General features: G+C 46.7%; 3 protein-coding genes across 5 annotated transcripts in view; 1 reads left to right on the top strand and 2 right to left on the bottom strand.

The window, feature by feature from the left end:
• Positions 1-3303: 3303 nt before the first annotated feature.
• NPC2 (NPC intracellular cholesterol transporter 2) lies at positions 3304-10970 on the bottom strand. 2 transcript variants are annotated; one of them, XM_008699796.2, is made up of 4 exons: positions 10839-10970; positions 7518-7625; positions 6225-6397; positions 3304-4114 (listed from the first exon to the last, which is right to left on the bottom strand). In XM_008699796.2, exons 1-4 carry the CDS (start codon positions 10918-10920, stop codon positions 4028-4030), a joined length of 450 nt encoding a protein of 149 aa, XP_008698018.1. In that variant the 5' UTR covers positions 10921-10970; the 3' UTR covers positions 3304-4027. The 2 variants fall into 2 exon arrangements, with proteins under 2 accessions (XP_008698018.1, XP_008698025.1); XM_008699803.2 differs by lacking the exon at positions 3304-4114 and adding an exon at positions 5149-5988.
• A 341-nt stretch (positions 10971-11311) lies between these two features.
• On the top strand, positions 11312-17768 carry ISCA2 (iron-sulfur cluster assembly 2). Of its 2 annotated transcripts, none has more exons than XM_040641655.1 (5): positions 11312-11446; positions 11646-11751; positions 11875-11990; positions 12622-12807; positions 17331-17768. In XM_040641655.1, the coding sequence occupies exons 1-4, from the start codon at positions 11376-11378 to the stop codon at positions 12794-12796; spliced, it is 468 nt and encodes a 155-aa protein (XP_040497589.1). In that variant the 5' UTR covers positions 11312-11375; the 3' UTR covers positions 12797-12807; positions 17331-17768. The 2 variants fall into 2 exon arrangements, with proteins under 2 accessions (XP_040497589.1, XP_008697998.2); XM_008699776.2 differs by having other exon boundaries at positions 11344-11446; positions 11649-11751.
• The window catches only part of LTBP2 (latent transforming growth factor beta binding protein 2), a 100144-nt gene continuing 95996 nt past the window's right edge, over positions 16574-20721 (bottom strand). The window contains exons 35-36 of the mRNA XM_040641653.1: positions 19921-20070; positions 16574-19469 (exon numbers count right to left, since the gene is read on the bottom strand). Of these exons, the coding sequence (XP_040497587.1) occupies positions 19324-19469; positions 19921-20070 (296 nt within the window). The 3' untranslated portion in view covers positions 16574-19323. The remainder of the gene's footprint in view (positions 19470-19920; positions 20071-20721) is intronic.

The following is a 20721-nucleotide window of genomic DNA, read 5'->3' as shown; positions in this document are numbered from 1 at the left end:
CAAAACTCAAAAAGGACTCTTAGGACCGTTGTGCGCATCCCCCGAGACTCTGCCAGACCTCGTCTTCCCTATTGTGTTGCATCTGCAGTACCTTCTGTGATAGAGGCTTGCGGGGGGCAGAGAGCAGAGCGGTGCATTTCTCTAGTGCTGACAACAGACACAGCTCTTGCTGGCCAGCCTTCTGCTTCCTCCTGGAACCCCCAGCCCCTCTGCCACATTCAAGGCCAGCAGCCATCCATTTTGTCTGCCAGGCTCCTTATCGGCCTGACCCACCGGCAGCCAGAGCTAAGCTCCTTTCACCCGCTGGCTGCTTCTCGGGGACCTAGATGCATGGAGAACGGCCTGCCGTGTGGAGAGGAGCCGAGACTTTCCCTCGCAGAGCCCCTGCAGAGGAGGGTCAGGGCACTGGCATGCTGGGTCTGCCCCACGATCTCATGCCCTTCCTCTCCACTCGGGATAGCGAGTGCCCGTGCTCTGTGGCTACCAGGGGGTGGCGCACAGATGACAGGTGGGGGATGCCTGCAGGAAGCCCACGGAGTCACTGCCTTTCTGCCCCAGTGGTCAGGCTAGCCAGCCCCGCCCTGCTCATTCTCTTCCCGGCCCCTCAAGGGCTTCGGCAGCCCATTTCCTAGGCTCCACCCTCCACCCTGCGCTCCGCCCCTTTTTAGGAACCAAACCCCTGGTTTGGAGAGCATGGTAGGTTCCCATAGCAATGGGCCTTTTAGCTGTTTCCATGGCAACCAACACCCAGACCATTTAGTTGCTAGTCAACTGACAGCTGTAAGTGAATAGGCTTCAGTTTGGAATCTGAGGGATGGGCCAGGGGATTCTCTTCATAGAAAAAGACACAATCACCCAAAACGACTCAACTCTTCTAAGGACGCTACTAGGCCATACCTGTGGAGAGCCAGTGCCACCTTCTACCTACAACAAGGCCCCTCCCATTCTCAACACACACACACACACACACACACACACGCGCGCGCGCGTGCTCTCTCTCTCAACTGACTACCCTAGGCTTTTAAATCTTCCAAGCTCTGTTTCCAGTTCTGTCTCCTTTCCAAAGGTCTTTGGGAGAAACACTTGCTCAAGATGGCTATCATCTCAGTGACGTATCTCACACATACCCCTTTGCTCTGTGTTGGCGCTCTTCCTATGTACCATGACCTTGTCCATTTCTCTCCCCAGACCTCCTACTGTACTATTTATTAAATAGTTATCCTCAGTAGGCAACCCAGCAATATTTGCTTTTTGGGTTATCTGCCGTGACCATCTTCCCTCGGCCTGGACCTCACCTATGTCAAGACACTTTTCCTACATCCGTGGGTTTTCTGAGAACAGACTTTTATCAACCTTTGCAAAGCATAATTAAGATTAGTCGTCATTGTTTCTTTTAAAAAATCAACTAAGATTTCAAAACCAAATGTATAGGGTTGGAAATTACTCCATGCTTATTGCTCTTCATGAACCTGAAGATCTGACTAAATTTAGTCAGGCCTCCCACCTAACCCTCGCCCAAACTGGAGATACTGGATATTGGGTCCCTTTTATTCTGTAAGCGGGGGTGCTCCTCATGCTTTTTTAATGACCAGAGTCTGGGATTGTTCTGCCCTTGAATTCATGCAAGAGAGGAGCTGTGTCTAAGCCTCCACGGCTTGCTCAGTGGACTAGAAAAGTATAAGACCGTCATTGGAAAGAGCGTGACCTTTTTATGTAGCCTAAGGTTCAGTGCTTCTCAATGCTTTAATGACTCAGGGGGCGCCTATGAACCACCTGTACAGAAGACGACCTTTCAAACTAATTCCCCCACGGGAGCGCTACCCAGCTCGCACGGCAGGCTCCATGCAGCCCCGCAGCGGCTGGTAAACAGTTGTAAGCTGTTGCATTACCTTTCCGCTCTGACTGAAGGGTAGGCGCTAGCTGCACTGCTTTGCTTCTGTCTCCACATACGAGGGCACAAGTACAGAACTCAGGGCAGGCTGCTGTGAGCATCGAATGTCCTTAGTGACAGGAGCAGTTTTCTGGGAGTAGGAAGAGAGCGGGCACACAGGAGAACTGAGTGTTTCCAGGGATCCCAGAAAGTTCCATGCAGAGGATGGGCTCATTTTTCTGAGGTGACATATCATCACACATCCGACTGAAACTTCTGATTTTCCTGCTATTTCTAGAGGAGGAACAATGTCTACCTCCTAGAACAACAACTAACGTCTACCAAGGGTGTACCATGGGCCGGGGGCATTCTAGGTGTTTTACGTGCATCATCCCGTTTAGGCCCTGCAGCCCTGCTGTTATTATCCCATTTAACAGGTAAGGAAACAGAAGCACAGAGAGGTTAAGGGATTTGCAGATGGCACTGGTAGTCCTACGAACTGGTGAATCCAGGAACCACAGCAGTTAACCACCTCTGGAGTCGTCCAAATCTGATAGACCTAGGGCCCCATCCTGGCCAGACCCATGAATGGGCTGACCCTCTGGACACAACGTGAGAGGATACATAAAGGATCTTAGCTAAAGAGGACAGTGGTTGAATGGCTCTGGGAATTAGCTAGTAAGTCTGGGCGGCTGCTCACTTTATTCCTGATCTATGGCTGTCCCCTGGTGGTTTTCCTGGGAAACTCACAAGCCATGGAAGTCCAAGGCTCTAGTGAAGTTAGTGGGATGAAATATGAACTGGACCAAATGACTCACTTGCTGCATAAGCACCCAGTCTAAAAGGGATGGCCTTTCAAGGTCCACATTTCCCCACTCACTTAGGAATAGGGCTGTAATACCTGTGACCGCTAAAAGCTGATTGACAGTACACGGATTCAAATAGGCAGCAAAATACTTGCCCCATGTTTATACTTGAACTTCAAAAGCAGTGAACTCCAAGCCTGAATTAACTGGGCCAGTCCTCATTTGCTACACTTTCACATTTCGTGTGTAAGCTTCTAGGCTTTCCTCATGGTTAAGGCTCCCAAAAGACGACTACTATGCTTCGTGCCAACTTGCAAGCTCTTATTCCCTGCCCCCCTTGCTCCCCCGCCCCCAATTTAGTTCCCTTGAGCTTTCAGAGGTTATCATTCAGCTAGGTGGTGTTTGCTTTCTCTGCTTCTCTCAAGCACATCTGCTGGTGTGAAGAGTGTCATTAATGTCATTTTGTATAAAATAGATAGGTAAAGTCTAATTGGGTGAAGAAGGGAGAAAGGGCGGTGTCTGAAAGAGTCATGTCTTTACTGCACTCCAGGACCCTGGGACTGGGTGTCTGCCTTCCACAGATCTGGGGGAAAACACTCTGAAAGAAGCAGGAGACCACCACCAATGTGCAGAAGACAAGACTGCCAAGTTTTATTTATTCAAAAGGACATTTCCAAGTGCATAAAGAGGCCACAAGTTAGTGTTGTTAAAAAAAAAAAAAAATCAAACGTCTGCTAATGAAGTGCTGCATTTAATGAAAACCACCTAAGACAGAAAAGGAGACGGGAGACCACCATAGAGGACGGGCTGCTCAGAGGCGCGTTTCTGTGGCAGAGCACCTCCCCTCCACCGAGATGCTGGGCACCACTGGACAGCAAGTCACTGTCGTCGAAGCAGCGGAGCTGGAGGTGCTGGCCGGACGCACTGAACTCAAGGAGGCACTTGGACATGAGGAACTTGCAGATGTAATATCCCAGGAGGTGGGGGAGGTTTGGAACCCGTCCTCTGCTGCAAGGGCTGATAACCCGAGGGCAAGTTACCCAATAGCCCTACGCAGCCTCATTCGGGTCCTGAGCAGCTGGACCCTCCTTCTTCCAACAGCAAAAAAACACTGAAGACAATTCAATCCATGCCTATCGCTCCCTCTCTCTTCTTTCCTCCAACCCTTCACAAAAGATATTACAAGGGCAATAGTTCTGAGCTCTCAGGAAACAGGGTCTGGAACTGGCTGGAGGCTGACAGCCATAAAACAGTGATGTAGAAATTTCTTTCATCTTATGGCACTGATTTAGGTTAGACTGGATTTCTCCTGTGCTCGCTCACCCCGACGGACATACTGGCAGCGAAAGATCTAGCCTTCAATCTGCACTGGGATTTCCCAGCAGAAAAGACGCTGGTCATTGTCGCCCTGAAGCTCCCACTGCACCACCAGTTTTATCTGGAGAAGGAGAAAAAGAATTGGGAAAAATGAAAGTAGGACCTTGCCTCAATTCAGAACTGGTTTAACTATGAATCCTAACAACCAGCTGCCTAATTCCTCAGATCTTTCTTCTTAAATCAGGCCATCACGAAGGCTGCTAGGGATGTGGGCACAGCCCGTGGCCTTCAAGTCAGAAGAGCAAACCAAGTCACACCTGTGATTCGGTGTTAGCGGTACCACATACTCACCTCATTAACTCATCAGATAGAATTTCTAAAGCATTCTTTTCCCTCTTAGATCAATGGCACATAATGAAGCCTTGCACGGGAGATAATTTCACATTTAAATAATTTCTTATGTATTTGGCAATCTGATCCAGCTTTTTCCAAGCATAACCAATTAAGAGCAGAGAGTAGAATGTTAGATTGGTAGGCGTAACAAAATACCTTGTTACTTGTACTGAAGATGTCAACACACAAAGGGTGTCCGAAGAAGTTTATGATTGTATGAATAATTTCTGGAACAATAACACTTGGTAGCAATATAGCTTCGGTTATACCTTCCTTGAACTTTTTTTTTTTTTAATGATACACCTCATTAGATATCTCTGCTTTGACTTGTTATACTATGAACTGCCCCTTCTAATTCTTAAGAAGTCACCGATAATTTTCTAGTCCTTTCTTAAGTAGATAATTGCTTACTTGTTATTAGTTACTACCTCTAATTTGTACTCAAATATTTCTTTACAACACAACATTTTTTTTTTTTTTTTTTTAAAGATTTTATTTATTTATTTGACAGAGAGAGAGACAGCCAGCGAGAGAGGGAACACAAGCAGGGGGAGTGGGAGAGGAAGAAGCAGGCTCATAGCGGAGGAGCCTGATGTGGGGCTCGATCCCAGAACGCCGGGATCACGCCCTGAGCCGAAGGCAGACGCTTAACCGCTGTGCCACCCAGGCGCCCCTACAACACAACATTTAAGTGACCAGGATACCTGGCTTCTCGAAACTTAAGTTTTTCAAGACTAGTACACATTAACTACAGTTTCACTTAGTGCTTAAATTAACATAGTTTAATCCATTTTTGAAATGAAACGTGATTCACTTAACAATGGCTACCATACACTCAGTGCCTACTATGGGGCAGGCCCTCATTAGACACTCCACGTAAGTGACCAGAGACTCAGAAACGCCAGTGATTTTATGGGTACTCTACAAATTTATCTACAAACCTGTTCCTGACCTGCAGGGTCTCCAACATCCCTTCAACACAGATACCCTCTATTAGAATCTCCTTGCAACGTTCTTTAATGACTTGCCATTTCTAGAAAATAAATGGCCAGATTGCTCATGGGTTCTACTTGATCTCCTTTCAAAAAAAAACCAAAAAAAACCAAATACAGCTTTTTTTCCTTTATGGAAAACAGGAATCCCTTTACTTCCTCCATTCTTATCAGGGTTCCTATCTAGAATACAGGCCCATTGAGGTTCTGCCTCACAAGGGTCCAGCAGTGAAAGAAGTAGGTATGGCAGGGTAAGTCACAGGGGACGGTAGGAGCTGGAGACGGAGGCAGGGGAGAAAGAAGTGTGTGGAAAAAGTGACCTCTCTGCTATGGAGCTGGGAAACTACTGCTCCCTTAAGAGATTAATGGAGAAACCAGGATTTTTTTGATAGCAACTTGACATCTTGAACTACTTGATACCTGCCTACAATCTTTTAACAGTGCACAGGTTTTAAGGGTCACAAGGCCCGGCTCTAGGTCGAGATGTAGTATTTCTGAGCGGAGTGGACTCTCTTCTTATTGCTTAACATCGGAGGCTCAAATTTCTTCATTCATAAACCAGACATAACATTGCCTCAGCAAAGGGTGGTCATGAGGATCCAGGGAAACACTGTATATAACAAAATGGCATCAAGAGGTGACAAAGAACGGAGGGGCATGGTGAAAACTATCTGCCCTACCTCAGGATTCTTAACACTCCAACTCATCTCCTTGCCCCCCAAGCTTCTGCTTCTTCACCACCAAGAGATGAACGACTCTGACCCCAATCTTTTCTTCCTGCCCTCTCTCCTCGGATTTCTCATCTAGTCACAGGCCTTCAGCGTCCCGAACGACAAGGTCACTTACAGAGGGGTATTCATTCTTCACAGGTAGTTTATTCAGGTAGCTGTAGGTCTTGCCTTTTTGGATGGGGCAGTTGATTCCACTTTTACAACCATCGGCCTCAGGAATGGGAAAGGGAATTGGGACGCCCAGCAAGATGCCATGCACCACGGCTTTGCTACTTTGAGATGGAATATCTGAGAGGAACAAAAGAGAATCAGATAGTGAAGGAACAGCCTATTTCTAAAGCCTAAGTAAAAAATTCCGATATGTTCCCAAGCAACGGCATTGCTAGGATAGCAAATCATAAAGTCTGTACTTAATTCCTAAAGTCTGTTTCTCTTTGTAGTTATGCTTAATACCTCTGTGAATGCTACAGAGTGAGTATTCACTCCAAAAAAAAAAAAACAAAGCAACCGAGAGGGTTGTTTTCTTTGCTGTCACCCCTACCTTGCTCTTTACCATCTTTCAGTTTCTCAGGAGAACCAGAGCTCCATAAATAACCTTATCCAACAAAGTAACTGAGTTTTTCGGTAGTGAACTTTCCATTTATTAATTATACCAGCTTCTGTCAAAATGTACAGGGTATCTCACAGAGTGTTCGAAGACTGGTCTCTGAGTTCTCAAATGCCCTGCCCATGGGATTCCATTAAAAATTAAGGACAAAATGGAAAGAAATCGCCACAGAAATGCCATGGGCTATAACAGAGATAACCCTTTAGAAACTGGGTAAGATTAGAAAGAGGAGATATATTTCTTGCTCTCTCTCTACCCTCTATATCACAAGATGGGCAGGGGGAATAAATACAATAAAGTTAGGGCAACTAGGGATTATGAGCTGGAGATCCAGAGTAGTGGCTCTGTTTGTTTGTTTGTTTCTTTCTTTCTTTCTTTCTGGGTTGGGGACTACTTTTGTTTAGAAGGCACATTTTTGGTTTGGGACAATAGAGGGGGCAGGGTATCATCCAGGAAAGAAAATAACCCTAGTATTTAGAGCTGTCTTTAGGCTTAAGAACAGAAGATGACAGGAAGTTTGAGATTTCTTATTAGACTGCCCCGTCTAGTTCCATAGGCTAGAAAGTGAGGAAAGGATTCAAGGTAGATGCCCTTTCTAGAAATGAAGCTCAGATTTTTTTTCTTGGGGCCCAAATGAACTCCCTAAACCTTACAGAAGTCTGAGCTTTGCACAGGTTGGAAGGGAGGTCACAGATGTCCTGGCTGCGGTGCCCCTCCCCAACATTCCCACCCTCATTCCAATACTTGAGACTGTTGTTAGGCTTTAAGACAAACTTGAAGGCTAGAGCCACTTTTACTCACTACTGGTGAAGGTGACATTGACACTGTAAGACTGGCCTTTGTGCAGTTTGCAGGGCTGGGTGGGGCATGGGTTCACATTCAGTTCCTTTATAACTCCAAGCCCAGAACCTGTTAAAAAAAAAAAAAAGAAAAGAAACAATGAATTGGAATAGGAGAGAAAACAAACCACCTATGCTGTCCCCTACTTAACGCAAAGGTGCTCGGCTCTCCAGGAAACTCTTCATATTTGATGGCTGAAGGGGAATGAAGAAAATCAGTTAAGTATAAAAAGCCAGCTCTCCTGCTCTCTATCCTGGGAGGGCTACACCAGGGAAAGTCAGCCCCACGCAGGATATATATGGCACAAATGATAGCTCAAGCCTCAGTGCCATTTCCACCTGCACTCTCGACACTGGCTGCTCCTGAACTGCCCCTCCCCCCTTCCAGTCCTCTCCTGGTTTTGTTTCAAATTGGTGGCGGCCGAGCTTTGCATGCCCTACCAGTGAAAACAATTTTAAGAATGTATCTGCAGTATACAGGTGTACGCTCCACTCTGGAAACATGTGTTCTTCAAACTAAGTGTCTCTGGGACAGGGTATGTGTCTTTGCAGTCTAAACAAAGACAAAAGTGCCGTTTGTTCCCAATAAATGCTTGACCTAAACAGGTTAAGTAAAATCTTTAAACATCCCACTGCCTCATCTAGGCCCCTAAAACTGCACAGTTGAATGGAGAGAATGCAAACTGTCTGTTACCACCCACACCAAGGAAAGCTTTTTTTTTTTTTTTAATATTTTATTTATTTATTTGACAGAGAGAGAGCACAAGCAAGGGGAACGGCAGGCAGAGGGACAGGGAGAAGCAGGCTCCCTGCTCAGCAGGGAGCCCGATGTAAGGCTCCACCCCAGGACTCTGGGGTCATGACCCAAGCCGAAGGCAGATGCCCAACCAACTGAGCCAGACAGTCATCCCCCTCCACCCCCCACCCCCCCAAAGCTTAAGCTCTGCCATTCGGCCATCATGGCTAAGAGGTAGGCTCTGGGATCTGACACCTGGGTTTGCAATCTCACGGGCTCCATGGCTTACTGTGAAACCTCAGAACAAGATATTTCACCCCTCTGGGGAAAGTAACAGTGACTGCCTCATAGGGTAAGCGGGCTAACACACTCATAGCTCTTAGGTAGTGTTTGCAACATAGGAGTGCTACGTAGTGTTCATTTTATTACCATCACACTGGGATTCAGTCCTTGAATTTAATCTGAAAGAGTTGCTCCTGGGTGGGTTAGCAAGTTTCTTTTTGACACAAAAGGCAGGCCTCTCCTTTGCAGTCACCAGGTTAGCTTAGCCCACAGCATATGAAAAGAGCGACTCATGTAGATGCACTTGGCTTTCTCGGCCTGTGCCTGCTCTTGGGTGGGACAGTTTCATCATACTGAGCAATAGTGTTCCAGCAAGGTCTGTAAATAATACTTGCCGTCCCTCATCCCCAGCTTGCTTCTCCATCATGGGCAAAGTTCTCAAAATACACCTGCAAGAATTCTCTTCTTCAAGCACTGTCTTCCACTCTGTCCTCCTATCTTCTACAGATAGGAAAAAACTATTCAGAACTTGAATCAACAACCTATGGAAAATCAGTGCTTATGCTAAGAGCTTTCAACGTCCACTTCTGCTTCTTTCCAGCCTGGGTCACGTGATCTAGTAGGCATTGAGGAAAGGGTAGTGCTTGTAACTCCTTCATCCAGTTTTACTGACAAGAGGTTCTTGGACTTTCAATGTCAACGGAACAAAACCCTCAGTCCTAACCGGCAAAAATAGCAAAACCAGTTTGCTTGGCCCCATTGCTTACTTGAGGAAATACCACTCCAGGGGAAAGGGGTCGGTGGTCAAGTGGAACTCAAAAGCCCTTTGACGTGGGCGCTGAAGTTTTTATATTGTTATTTCCCAATTCAGAAGTTTTTACATTGTTATTTCCCAATTTGGAAGTGAACTGAAAATCTGTAATGAAACCATCCTTCCCTTAAATTCTTGCCATAGGTGTACATCTGCTTTTTTCAAATCAGAACAAAATCTGAATTTGGTTTCCATAGTTGTTGTTTTTAATGTTAATGTTACCACTGAAACCCAAAGTGGTTCACGAACACCCACTAATTTCCTACTGCTTACTAGCTGGAAGAACTTGGTAAGTTACTCCATGTGCCTGATTCCTCATCTGTAAAACAGATCCTGAGGGTTGAACGAGTTAATAAAGTTAATATAATATCTTCATCCAAATTTGGCCACTAAGTTTAATGGAGGGAAAGGCAGTAATTTGAGGTGATAATAGCGTCTTTCAAGTACTAGTAGTTCAGTGGAATAGCATTTGTTAAGTATTAAGAGGCCAGCGGTCTTCACTCCTTCATCAATCCTGTCCCCCAGCCTAACTCTGCTTTTGCCTCAACATGAATTTTGATGATATAGTGGGAAATATTTATTCCCTTCTTTACTTTTTCAACAAATATTTATTGAGCAGTTACTATTACCCGGGCAATAGACATAAAGGATCAAACTTATTCTCTATCCCATTTTGCTGGGTTACTTTGTGTAAGTTTTCGAACATCTCTGGAATTCCATGATTGACTCCAGGATCTCCAAGTTTCCTTCCAGCTCACAGATTCTATAAAATGTCTCCTTTCATTTATCATTACACCTTTTCACTTCAGGGAAGTTCTGCTCGAACAAAAAATTCCATAGACTTGACTCACTCTTTCGTACCTGCCCCTCACTCCTTGTATTTCCCAACAAAGATCCCCACTACAGCGGCAAGAGCGGATTATGTGTCACAAGCCGTGACCAGCAACACGAGTTTTAAGTGATTAAGAATCACAAAATTATACAGCCCAAAGGAAGCGGTAATGGAGCAAATCATGAAAAGGAGAATTGCCTTCTAACTTGTCAGCAAAAGGGAAATTAAAAATAAAAGCAAACGGCGTGGGGGAGGGAGAGGTTATCCAAGATACAAGGCATACATAAAGTTCTGCGCCCCACCGCTCACGCCCCGCGCAGCATTGACACCTTCAGTTGTCTGCCCTACAAACTTTAGGAAACTTCAGCAAAAGGCCCAGCTCCAGGAAATGTCCAGGGACCCTAATCACGCGACTCAGGAAAGAGACAAAGCTGTGTGCCGTCGGGTTTCGCCGCCCGCACCTTCTCCCCGACCCCAGCCCACTCCAGCCCACTCCACGTAGGGTCCGCGGCTGAGCCTGGCCGCCCGCGGGACCCGCCCAACCTAGCCGGGAGTCTCGGCGCAGGGCTCCGGACGGGTCTCCTGCAGAGGGCGCGGGAATCTCGGACAAGTTCTGGCTCACCGCAGTCCTTGAAATGCACCGGCTCCGCCAGCGCGGAGGCGCCGAGCGCCAGGAGCAGGGACGCGGCGACCAAGACACGCATCGCAGCTAAACAGGTTCCAAGCGCGAGGAAGGAAGAAAAGACCGCCTCAGTCTGCCGGGGCGGGCCGGGGGAGGAGCCCGGTCAGGCCACTCGTCAGCAGCAACCAGGGATGGGCCTGCCCGCGCCCCGCCCCCCCAGTCCCGAGAGCCAAGCTTGGCTCGGTCCCGCCCAGACGCCGGCTATCTCCGCCCATCTTGTCCGCTCCGCCGCCCCACAGACCAGGATCCATCTCCGCCCCGCCCCCTCCTCGCTCGGGCGCTCCGGCGCTTCACCGGATTTTGTCGGTGCGCCCTCGCTTCCGCAAATGGGAGCATTTCTAGCCAATGAAATCCCTTCTCGTCCAGCACCACCCAATAGGTGTGCTCGGAGGCGGTGGTCTCTGTGGGTCCCGCCTCCGAAGGGCCAGGTGGAGAAAGGGATTGGGGCGGTGCGAGGGGCGGAGTTTGTGGAGGAAGATGGCGGCGGTCCGCGGGTTATCTCTAACAGCCGCGGCGCTGAGGGCGGTCACTCCCTGGGCAAGGGGCAGGTACCAAGCCTTCGATAGCACCTGGGATGGGTGTTAGGTTCTGCGCCTCCAGAACAAAGGGGGGAAACGAAGGCCTGCGGGGGAGGCGAGGGTTTGGCGTGAAGCTGTCCGGGTGGAGGTCAGGTTTGCCGAGAGGCTGTCCAGGTGGAAGTCACCAGGTGCTTCTCTTCTCCCGGGCTCATCCTCCTCCCTTGTGCAGCAGGCTCCTCGCGTCCTCTCGCGGACCTCAGGCTCGTCGGGTCGCGTCGTCCTCCAGCCCCGAGGCCGGTGAGGGGCAAATCCACCTCACCGCCAGCTGCGTCCAGGTAGGAGGCCGGAGGCGGGGTGGCAGTGGCCGGGGCGAGGGCCAGGAGTGTGGAGGCTTCCCCTTGGCCCACCCTTCTACCTCCTCTTGCCTGGCATTCTTGATCCCCCTTTTTGCATTTCAGAGACTTCTGGAAATCACCGAAGGGTCAGAATTCCTCAGGCTGGAGGTGGAGGGAGGTGGATGCTCCGGATTCCAATACAAATTTTCACTGGATACGGTTATCAACCCCGACGACAGGCAAGAAGGAAGGGGTGGGTCCTCAGCGAATGTGTGGGAGGGATAAAAGTGCAAGTTTATTTCAAACTTAAAAGGTTTGCTAAGAACGCCTAACATCCTTCTTTTTTTTTTTTTTAAGATTTTATTTATTTATTCGACAGAGATAGAGACAGCCAGCGAGAGAGGGAACACAAGCAGGGGGAGTGGGAGAGGAAGAAGCAGGCTCATAGCGGAGGAGCCTGATGTGGGGCTCGATCCCATAACGCCGGGATCATGCCCAGAGCCGAAGGCAGACGCTTAACTGCTGTGCCACCTAGGCGCCCCTAACATCATCCTTCTTACACAGTGGGAATACAGTGAAGATTTGTTGTCATGATTCAGAATACCTATGCTATAGGAGGAAAAGTTGGCCTGCCTAGGTCTGTAGTGTGGAGAGTTAGGGTGGACTGGATTCCACGCCCAAATCCCTAAATATTTACCAGTATTCATTCCATTGACTCTTTTTTGCCTCAGAGAAAAGCAGCACCTGTTAGAGGTAATAAGGAATGCTTCTCCTGTATTTTGAAAACAGGATGTGCGTCCCAGGGCTTAGAGGGTGTTATGGTTTTGGTGTTTATGATAGTCATTAATGTCTTCGTCCTGTCTTTTTCAGGGTATTTGAACAGGATGGGGCAAGAGTGGTGGTTGACTCTGATAGCTTGGCCTTCGTGAAAGGGGCCCAGGTGGACTTCAGCCAAGAACTGATCCGAAGCTCATTTCAGGTGTTGAACAATCCTCAAGCACAGCAAGGCTGCTCCTGTGGATCCTCCTTCTCTATCAAACTTTGATGTGCTGACAGGTGACCCAGAGATTGCTACCACTTGTACCGATATGAGGAACCTGAGATTAGTAGAATTCTAGAGGTTTCCTTCCAATCATGTCCTCCTCTCAATTTTATTTCCCTCAGTCCAGGAGTGTTGCGTTTTGCCACTATTATTTTCAGAATATGAAGCTTTTACTCTTGATTTATTTTCACTCACACATTTCTAAGGCCAAGCCTCTAGGTGCTGCGATTGAAGATCTAACTAGTTGAAACTCAGTATAATCTGTAGAGCCTCCAAGGTTCCAAAATTTTGAGTTACTGCTCAGGCCTTCAGAGTTACTTGTACATAGGTGTATAGCTTTGTATAAAAGCTTCATTTTGAAGAAAGTCCTTATTGTGTTCTGGATCAGGGTCACAGATTGGGTAGCTTGAACACTGGTTACTAGGCTAGAGAGGATGAGAAAGGCAAAGGGAAGGTTCTCTTTTTCATCTCACTCTTTCTGAATGTTCTGGTTGACACCCTTCTTTTTCTTTTTTTTCTTTTCCCCCACATCCTTATTTTCTGTGCTGCCCATTCTCCACTTTCGTTAGGGTAGATACATTTTCCTCTCTTACTCACCAGTCTGCTAGATTCACAAAACCAGTAGCCCATCACCCAGGAAACTTGGATCTAACCCCCATTGGTAACCTGAATCATTTGAAAAATAGGCCCCATATTCCATACTCCTGCAGATATTTCAAGATTCTGTGACTGTTCAGTGACTGAGTCTTTTTAGGATATGTTGCTTCACTTACCTTATGATGTAAAATGTTTTTGGTCTCATGCATAGCAGGAAGTGGTTCTTTTGTTGGTATAGATAATGGATAGTTAGGGATTTTCGTTCAGGTTGGATTATCAGATAAAATGCAGGATACCCAGTTAAATTTGAATTTCAAATAAATAATTTTTAGTATAAGTGTGTCCCAAATATTTCATGAGACATATACTAAAAATTATTTGTTGTTTATCTGAAATTCAGATTTAACTGGGCATTGTGCATTTTTATTTGTTAAACCTGGCAACTTTATGTTAGGGTCACTGAAAGAAAAGCTTTTTAAGCCAAAAATTCCAGGGGATTTTAAAGTACTTTTTGGGTATGACAGTTAGGCTACAGAGCTACCAATAGTTGTGGCAAGTGTGCAACATGCTGGGGGAGCTGGGACTGCGTCGACAGACAACTAAAAAAAAGAAACACCACCACCATGACAAATGATTTATTAATGCTCATGTGGGGAAACCACAACCAAATTGATTCTGGAAAAATTATTGGTTAAACCCTTGTTTTCTTCAATAGCCTAAAAGTTCATTACAGCAAAAATGTGCATTTCTGGGCTAGATTGGAATTAAGGTTATTCAGTAAAAAATTTACCATTAAAAAGGGAAATGCAAGGGCGCCTGGGTGGCGCAGACGTTAAGCGGCGTGATCCCGGCGTTATGGGATCGAGCCCCACATCAGGCTCCTCCGCTATGAGCCTGCTTCTTCCTCTCCCACTCCCCCTGCTTGTGTCCCCTCTCTCGCTGGCTGTCTCTGTCAAATAAATAAAATCTTTAAAAAAAAAAAAAAAAAAAAAGGAAATGCAGAGTTCAGAGACAAGATATCTGAGACAGTAGCTTAGGTACTTATATTTTCAATATGGGAAAACCTAGGATTTAGAGAAAGCAAACCTGTTGTGTGTACAATGTGTACAAAGAGGAAGGAGGGGACACTCAGAAACCTGAACTTTCTTAGATTTCCATGGGAAGAGGCAGAAAACAGCATATCATGGGAGTGTCTGTTTAACTTTACTAAGACATTTCAAGTTGCTGATACCTGGGCCTAATAAGATTTTCAGCTCAGACTAAGTCTTTTTATCTTCTTTAAAAAGAGATTTTGCTACATTTTAAGTGTTAGAACCTATTGTTTTAAAGAGTGCACTTTATTTTTATTTATTTTTTAAAATAAGCTCAACACCCAACATGGGTCTTGAACTCATGACCCTGAGATCAAGAGTCACATGCTCTACTGACTGAGCCAGCCAGGTGCCCCATGATTTTGTGGTTTTAAAAGTCATGCAGAGCACAAGCTTAATAGCTTTAGTTGCTAAATAAACCATTAAATTGCAGTAGTCGCGTAGGAACACAGTCTCTTTGAATACCTATATGTAAGTACCTGTTAACGGGAGAATTGGAGTTCTGTGCTTTAAAAAGGGTGGGTTTGGGAGAAATCACCGTACTTTATCACACCGAGAAAGCCTCATGGGAAAATCCGTAGTAGTAATAAGTTTCCATTGGAGTAGGATGATGTAGAAATTTTAAGAGCACAGAGCATAGAGAAATAATAGCATCAAGGGAACAGTGGGCAATTTGCTTGGGATAAATAGTAAGCATAGTAAAATAGGTTTAGTGTCTTTTGCAGGTCCTTTATGACCAGCTGCCCTCTTTCTGGTAAAGACCAGTAGGTGTTCTCACACATTTTGCTCACTGTGCAAATTCATTTAAGAAAACTTTATACTCTTCTGGTATCCGTTGGAAGATTTTTTTGCTTCCTCATTACTTTCAAGGGAAATGGCCTTATTGTTGCAGAATTGGTTTTATTTATGCAAGTTAGAGAGTGTTTGGGGGCAGCGTACCCTGCCTTTGCCCTAGCAAGATATAATGCAAGAACCAAAGGCAAGGGAGCCCTCCATCTGCTTTATGTTGTGAATCTGCTTTGTTGTTGTTGTTGTTGTTGTTATTTATTTGAGAGAGAGAGTGAGAAGGAGCAGGGGGAGGGGCAGAAGCAGACTCCCCACTGAGCAGGGAGCCTAGTGTGGGGCTGGATCCTGGGATTCCAGGATCATGACCTGAGCTGAAGGTAGATGCTTAACTGACTGAGTCACCCAGGTGCCCCAGCTTTTTTTTTTTTTTTTTTTTTTTTTAAGATTTTTATTTATTTGAGAGACAGCACGAGTGGAGAGCAGGGCAGAGGGAAAGGGAGAAGCAGATTCCCCACCGAGTAGAGAGCCTGAAGTGGGGCTCGATTCTAGGACCCTGAGATCATGACCTGAGCCAAAGGCAGACGCTTAATCAACTGAGCCACCCAGGCATCCCTGTTGTGAATCTCCTTTATGTTGTTGGCGCAAAAGAAGGGGCCTCTTAGTCAACGTCCAGATCTTGCCTTGTTGTGGAATCCTACTCTTCAGTTACGTGATTGATAGTGACTAGTAGTATGTGAACTGTAGGTGTCCCACCCACCCTTAGTTTGTGTGGGAATGTTGACAGATTATAAGGGATTAGGAGAAAACAGGCTTACAAGTAAGGCGTTAGGAAGGGCTACTAAAGTAGGTGTCCAAGAAGAACTTTCTAACTTTTCTAACTTCTAATAATTGAAACCCGTTATTTTAGTCTCCTGTTCCAAAGCATCGAGCGGAGGGTTGACGTTTGGCAGGAGCCTCCTATATAGAGCAGTGGGCAGCACTGACTATGGCGTAGCCCTCCCTTCAACGCTGGCTGAGAGTGGATAGTCTGCCCCTGGTAGTGCTCAGGACCTAACATTATCCACTGCAACGTAATTATGGTCTTGCATGTTTGTCTCAAAGGCAGGAAACTCCTCTGCTTTTCTAGGTATCTGGCAGTGGTGTTTATGATTGCTCTTTTAGAATCCCTGTTTGCCATTTCTCCACAGAAATGCTACAGGGCTGTTTAAAGGAGGTTTGCTTTATGAAGTTTTGAAATAATTATGTGGCTGTAATTGTCAGATAATTATATAAAGAAGGGAGCATTTAAGCAGTCAGTGGTCAAAGCTGTATTTAAAAATATTTTATTTTTTTGAAAAGGTAATACACATGGTACAAAATTCCAAAAGACACAAAAGGGGATACAGTGAAAAGTCTCCCAGTCCTGTACCCATCCACCCTGTCACCCTCCCCACAAACCACTGTTGTTTCTAAGAATTTACCCAATAGGTATAATCCCATAGATATAATGTGAAATAACATATACACAAGAATATTCATTATAGCATTACTTATAATAGCAAGAGATAGGAAACAATGGAAATGTCCATCAATAGGGGACTGATTAAATAAATTACAATTTATCCATTCAGTGGAATAGTGTACAAGTATAAAATAGGATGAGACAGTTCTTTATGTGCAAGTATGGAGTAAGTGAAAAAAGCAAAGTGCAGAAGAGCGTGCATAGGATGCTATTTGTGTTTTTGATACAGAGAAATATGTGTAGGTGCATGAAGTTTTTCTGGAAGGGTGAGCAGGAAGGTGAGGGTTGGGAGGAGGCGCAGCGCCCGCGGGTATGTAGAAGAGTGGGAGGTTCTCTGAACCGTGGGGTGTAAGGCAGAGGGGCAAGGATGAGGTCAGCAGATACCCAGTTGTCTTTCCCCTTTCTTTAGACAGACAGCAGCACATGGTCCACTTCGTTACGCAGTCTTCTTTCCCCGCTTAGTCTGTTTCGGACTTCTTATCAAGGCATTTAAAGCCATTTTTTCCCCTTCTTTTTTAGGCCTCCGTAGCAACTAATTGCTTCTAATCTTTTGCTGTTACAGGTAATGCTACAATAAATAACCTCTTACATGTGTCATTTCACATTTGGTGAGAATATATCTGAAGGTTAAATTCCTAGAAGAGTCAAAGAGTACGTGCTTTTGTAATTTCGAAAGACATTGCCATATTATCCTCTTCAGAAGTTGTGTCCGTTTAAGCCCGTCAGCTGCGTATGTTAGTCCCTCTTGCACCAAATGCTTGCCAACTAGGAGGCTTAACAAACATTTGATCTTTGCCGATCTGACAGTTTCGAAAAAGTGTCTCAAGTGTGGTTTTAACTTGTATTTCTTTTGTTACAAATATTTTCATATGTGTAAGAACTACATATTTTTGTCTGCTGAAAACATCTCAACTAGTATAGTGACGTAGAGCAAATTGTTTAAACTCTGTGTGTCTCAATTTCCTCATCTGTAAATTGGGAATAAAAATAGTAAGTAGGATTGCTGGATGATTAAATGAAATTTGTGTTCAGCCCTCAATATAGTGCCTAGCACATAACAAGCATTTAATAAGTTATTATGGGATGGCTGACAATTAGAGCAGCAGGTAGGACAGGACAGATTAAATTAAGAAAATAGCATTCATCTCCATGTCTTCAGGCACATGGAGTCTTGTTCATTTACCATTGCCTTTCATCAGATGAAGGCAAAGGCAGAACTTTCCTTGTCTTAGAAGAGTAAAGAACCTTTTCCCATTGGATCCCAATCATAGGCTTTTGGCAGAGCTGGCAAAAGGATAGGCACAGCCTCGTGTCTAACATTTAGACTTAGCCAACATGGTAAAGAAATTTGGTTTAATATGAAATAAAAACAGGAGCCCAGATGTACATTTCTTTATTCCACCATGGTTCTAAACTCCTAGTTAGCCAAGGATGGAGTGGGTCTCTACTTGTAAACTGAGAGGGCTGCTAGCCATCCCATTTTTGAAAGAAAGACAGCAAGGGCTTCTGAGTAGAGAGAAGAAACAACATGGGAAATCGGGCTTCCCTTAAACAAGACTACACTGTATTTCACAAGCTAGAAAATAGACCCCTTTATTTTTAGTACCTCAAACTGGTAACCACAAAAGGAGAGCCCAGGAGAGATCTGTGTCCTGTAAGAAGCAGGGTGTATTTAGTACAGGTCTTCGGAGATGGGCACCCTGTCCTGTGGCAGCCCTTGCTGTGGTGCACAGGAGCTGTTGTGGGTAGATGGTGAATGTTGACCCAAAGCTACTGAACATTTTCTTTAGCCTTGTTGAAAGCCTTGGCTACCCCTTTCTTACCAACTTCCCATATTTTTCATATTGCCCTCTTGTTGCTTTCTCAGTCTCCGTGTTCCCCTTCATTTGTGTGTCTTACTCAGCAAGCTAGTATCAGTCTTGCTTCTCTGAGATGAGGGGATCTTCCGCCCTTCCCTGGGGCCACAGAACCGCTACAGGATGGAGATGTGGCAAAATCTGTCCCAGACGAGATTGGCCGAGGTGATGGTTCTTGGGAGGAGGCCTTGGAGTCACTCCCCAAACTTCCCCCAATCCTTTTTTGCTCAGGAAATACTGAAGGACCATACCTGGGCAGATGTAACCTCTGACCCAGGTGTGGAATCATCAGGATGTTATGTGGATCGTGGCTGGGAAAGGGTGTCTGCAGTGTGAGGCCGAATGACCTTGCATGTTTGCACAGCTTGCAGGGGTGGATGAGGGCCATTCTTGGGTAAGCATCCCACAGCAAGGCCAGGACAGATGGCAGACTGATCCTCACGGCCAGTGGCTGAAGCATTAGCATTTGGTGGTGTTTGAGCCAAGCAAGGGCATGGCGGCATGAAGGCAGTGATAGAAGCTCACAGCCAGGGCCTAAGCTGGGAGAGCTGAGAAGCAGGCAGGGCTGGCTGGGAGCTGGGCTGCAGGGCCTTCTGCCTGCTTCTTCATGGTGTCTTCCCTGCTAGGAAAGCCTCCTCAAGGCCCCTGCCTGTGGCTGGGGCCCATTTCCAGGTAGCTGTCCACACTGACCCCTCACTGCTACTCCTTGGCAGTGCAGTGTGGGGGGCCTGCCTCAGCCACATAACCTGGGGAGCAGTGGCAGCGGTAGGAGCCCTCGGTGTTCTCGCAGTGACCGTGGGCACAGAGGGCAGCAGGCCCGTTCAAGTCATCACACTCGTTCACATCTAAGAGGGAGGGAGGAGAGCGCTGTAGGGAGCCTGGGTGCCTCTGCTGCTGTGGGCACTAAGCTCTGGCCCTGCCCTGTGGTGGAATCCTACATGTGGCAGCCAGAAGCTGAAGTCACTGCCCAAAACGAAGCTTCTCAGAGACACAGAGCGGGTAGTAGTGGACCCATCCTGTGCCCCTGAGAGTGATGATGCTCTCCTGTCCCTTTCCTCTGCCTAGGAATCTCCATGGAAAGGGTTTTCTACACACAGCAGGAGACCTTCCTTTGGCACGCTCTCACCACTTGGCCTGGCTCCAGGACGCCCCACTAGGGGGCAGCAGTGGATTTTCTGGCTACCCTAAGTTCCGTCCTGTATTCTTAAGTGAGCAGTGGGGCTGGTCTGACCTTTCCACCTGGAGCCATCAGGGCCCTCCTGCTCCCTGGGCATTGCCACTCAGATCGACACTTACCCACACAGGCCATGTGGGCCATGTCCAGCTGGAAGCCCTCAAAGCAGTCACAGGTGTAGCCCTCCCTCACGCGCACGCAGCGGCCATTCTCACAGCCGTTCAGGACGCCGCATTCCTCTGCCTGAAGCCCTTCGAAGCCGGCCTGGTGCTCTGGTCAGAGAAGGAAACTGAGGCCTTGCACCCGACTCTGGGGGCCCTCACCCTCTACCACAAAGGGTTGCTCCTGTTACTAAGGTCAGTGTTGGGAGGTCTAAAAGCCTCACAGAAAGCTATTGAAACAAAAGGCTGTACCCTTAAGAAATACTATGTGTCATCATTTACGGTGGCAGAGACATGCTGTGCTTTAAATATCAGCTCTGAGAAGGTTGAGACTCACTACTTTCAGTGCCAGGGTTCCTGAGCAAGTGGGTGTCTACAGTTTTGGTTTTGTTGTGGTTGGTGGTGGTTAAAAATCTTTGCATAGTTTATTTGTGGGGAGGAGATTGGCAGCAAGAGGGGGTTACCCTCACTCAACACAAAGCAAAAGTTATCCTTATGCACATTTCAGGCCACAAGTGTGAGCTCGTGGAGCGGGGTATTCCGCTCACTGTGAGTGCCGTGGAGGGCGAAGCAGACTGGAGTGTTCCTGCTTTCTCTCTCTCAGCTCCCTCAGGGAAGCTTTTGAGGTTGAGGTGGTGCCCTCTTTGTGTCCCCTGTGCCAGTTATCAGAGTCGTTAGGGTCTGACCCGGGCATTTGGAGCTGTCCCTTGAGTGAGCTGTGGGAGGGCCTGGTGGGTCGTCCCCCCCCCCCCCCCCCCCCCC

Source organism: Ursus maritimus, unplaced genomic scaffold, assembly GCF_017311325.1.
Source record: "Ursus maritimus isolate PB19 unplaced genomic scaffold, ASM1731132v1 scaffold_25, whole genome shotgun sequence".
In the NCBI taxonomy this organism is placed as follows: domain Eukaryota; kingdom Metazoa; phylum Chordata; class Mammalia; order Carnivora; family Ursidae; genus Ursus; species Ursus maritimus.
Note: the sequence above shows the minus strand (reverse complement) of the source record. Positions and strands in the feature narration are given on the sequence as shown.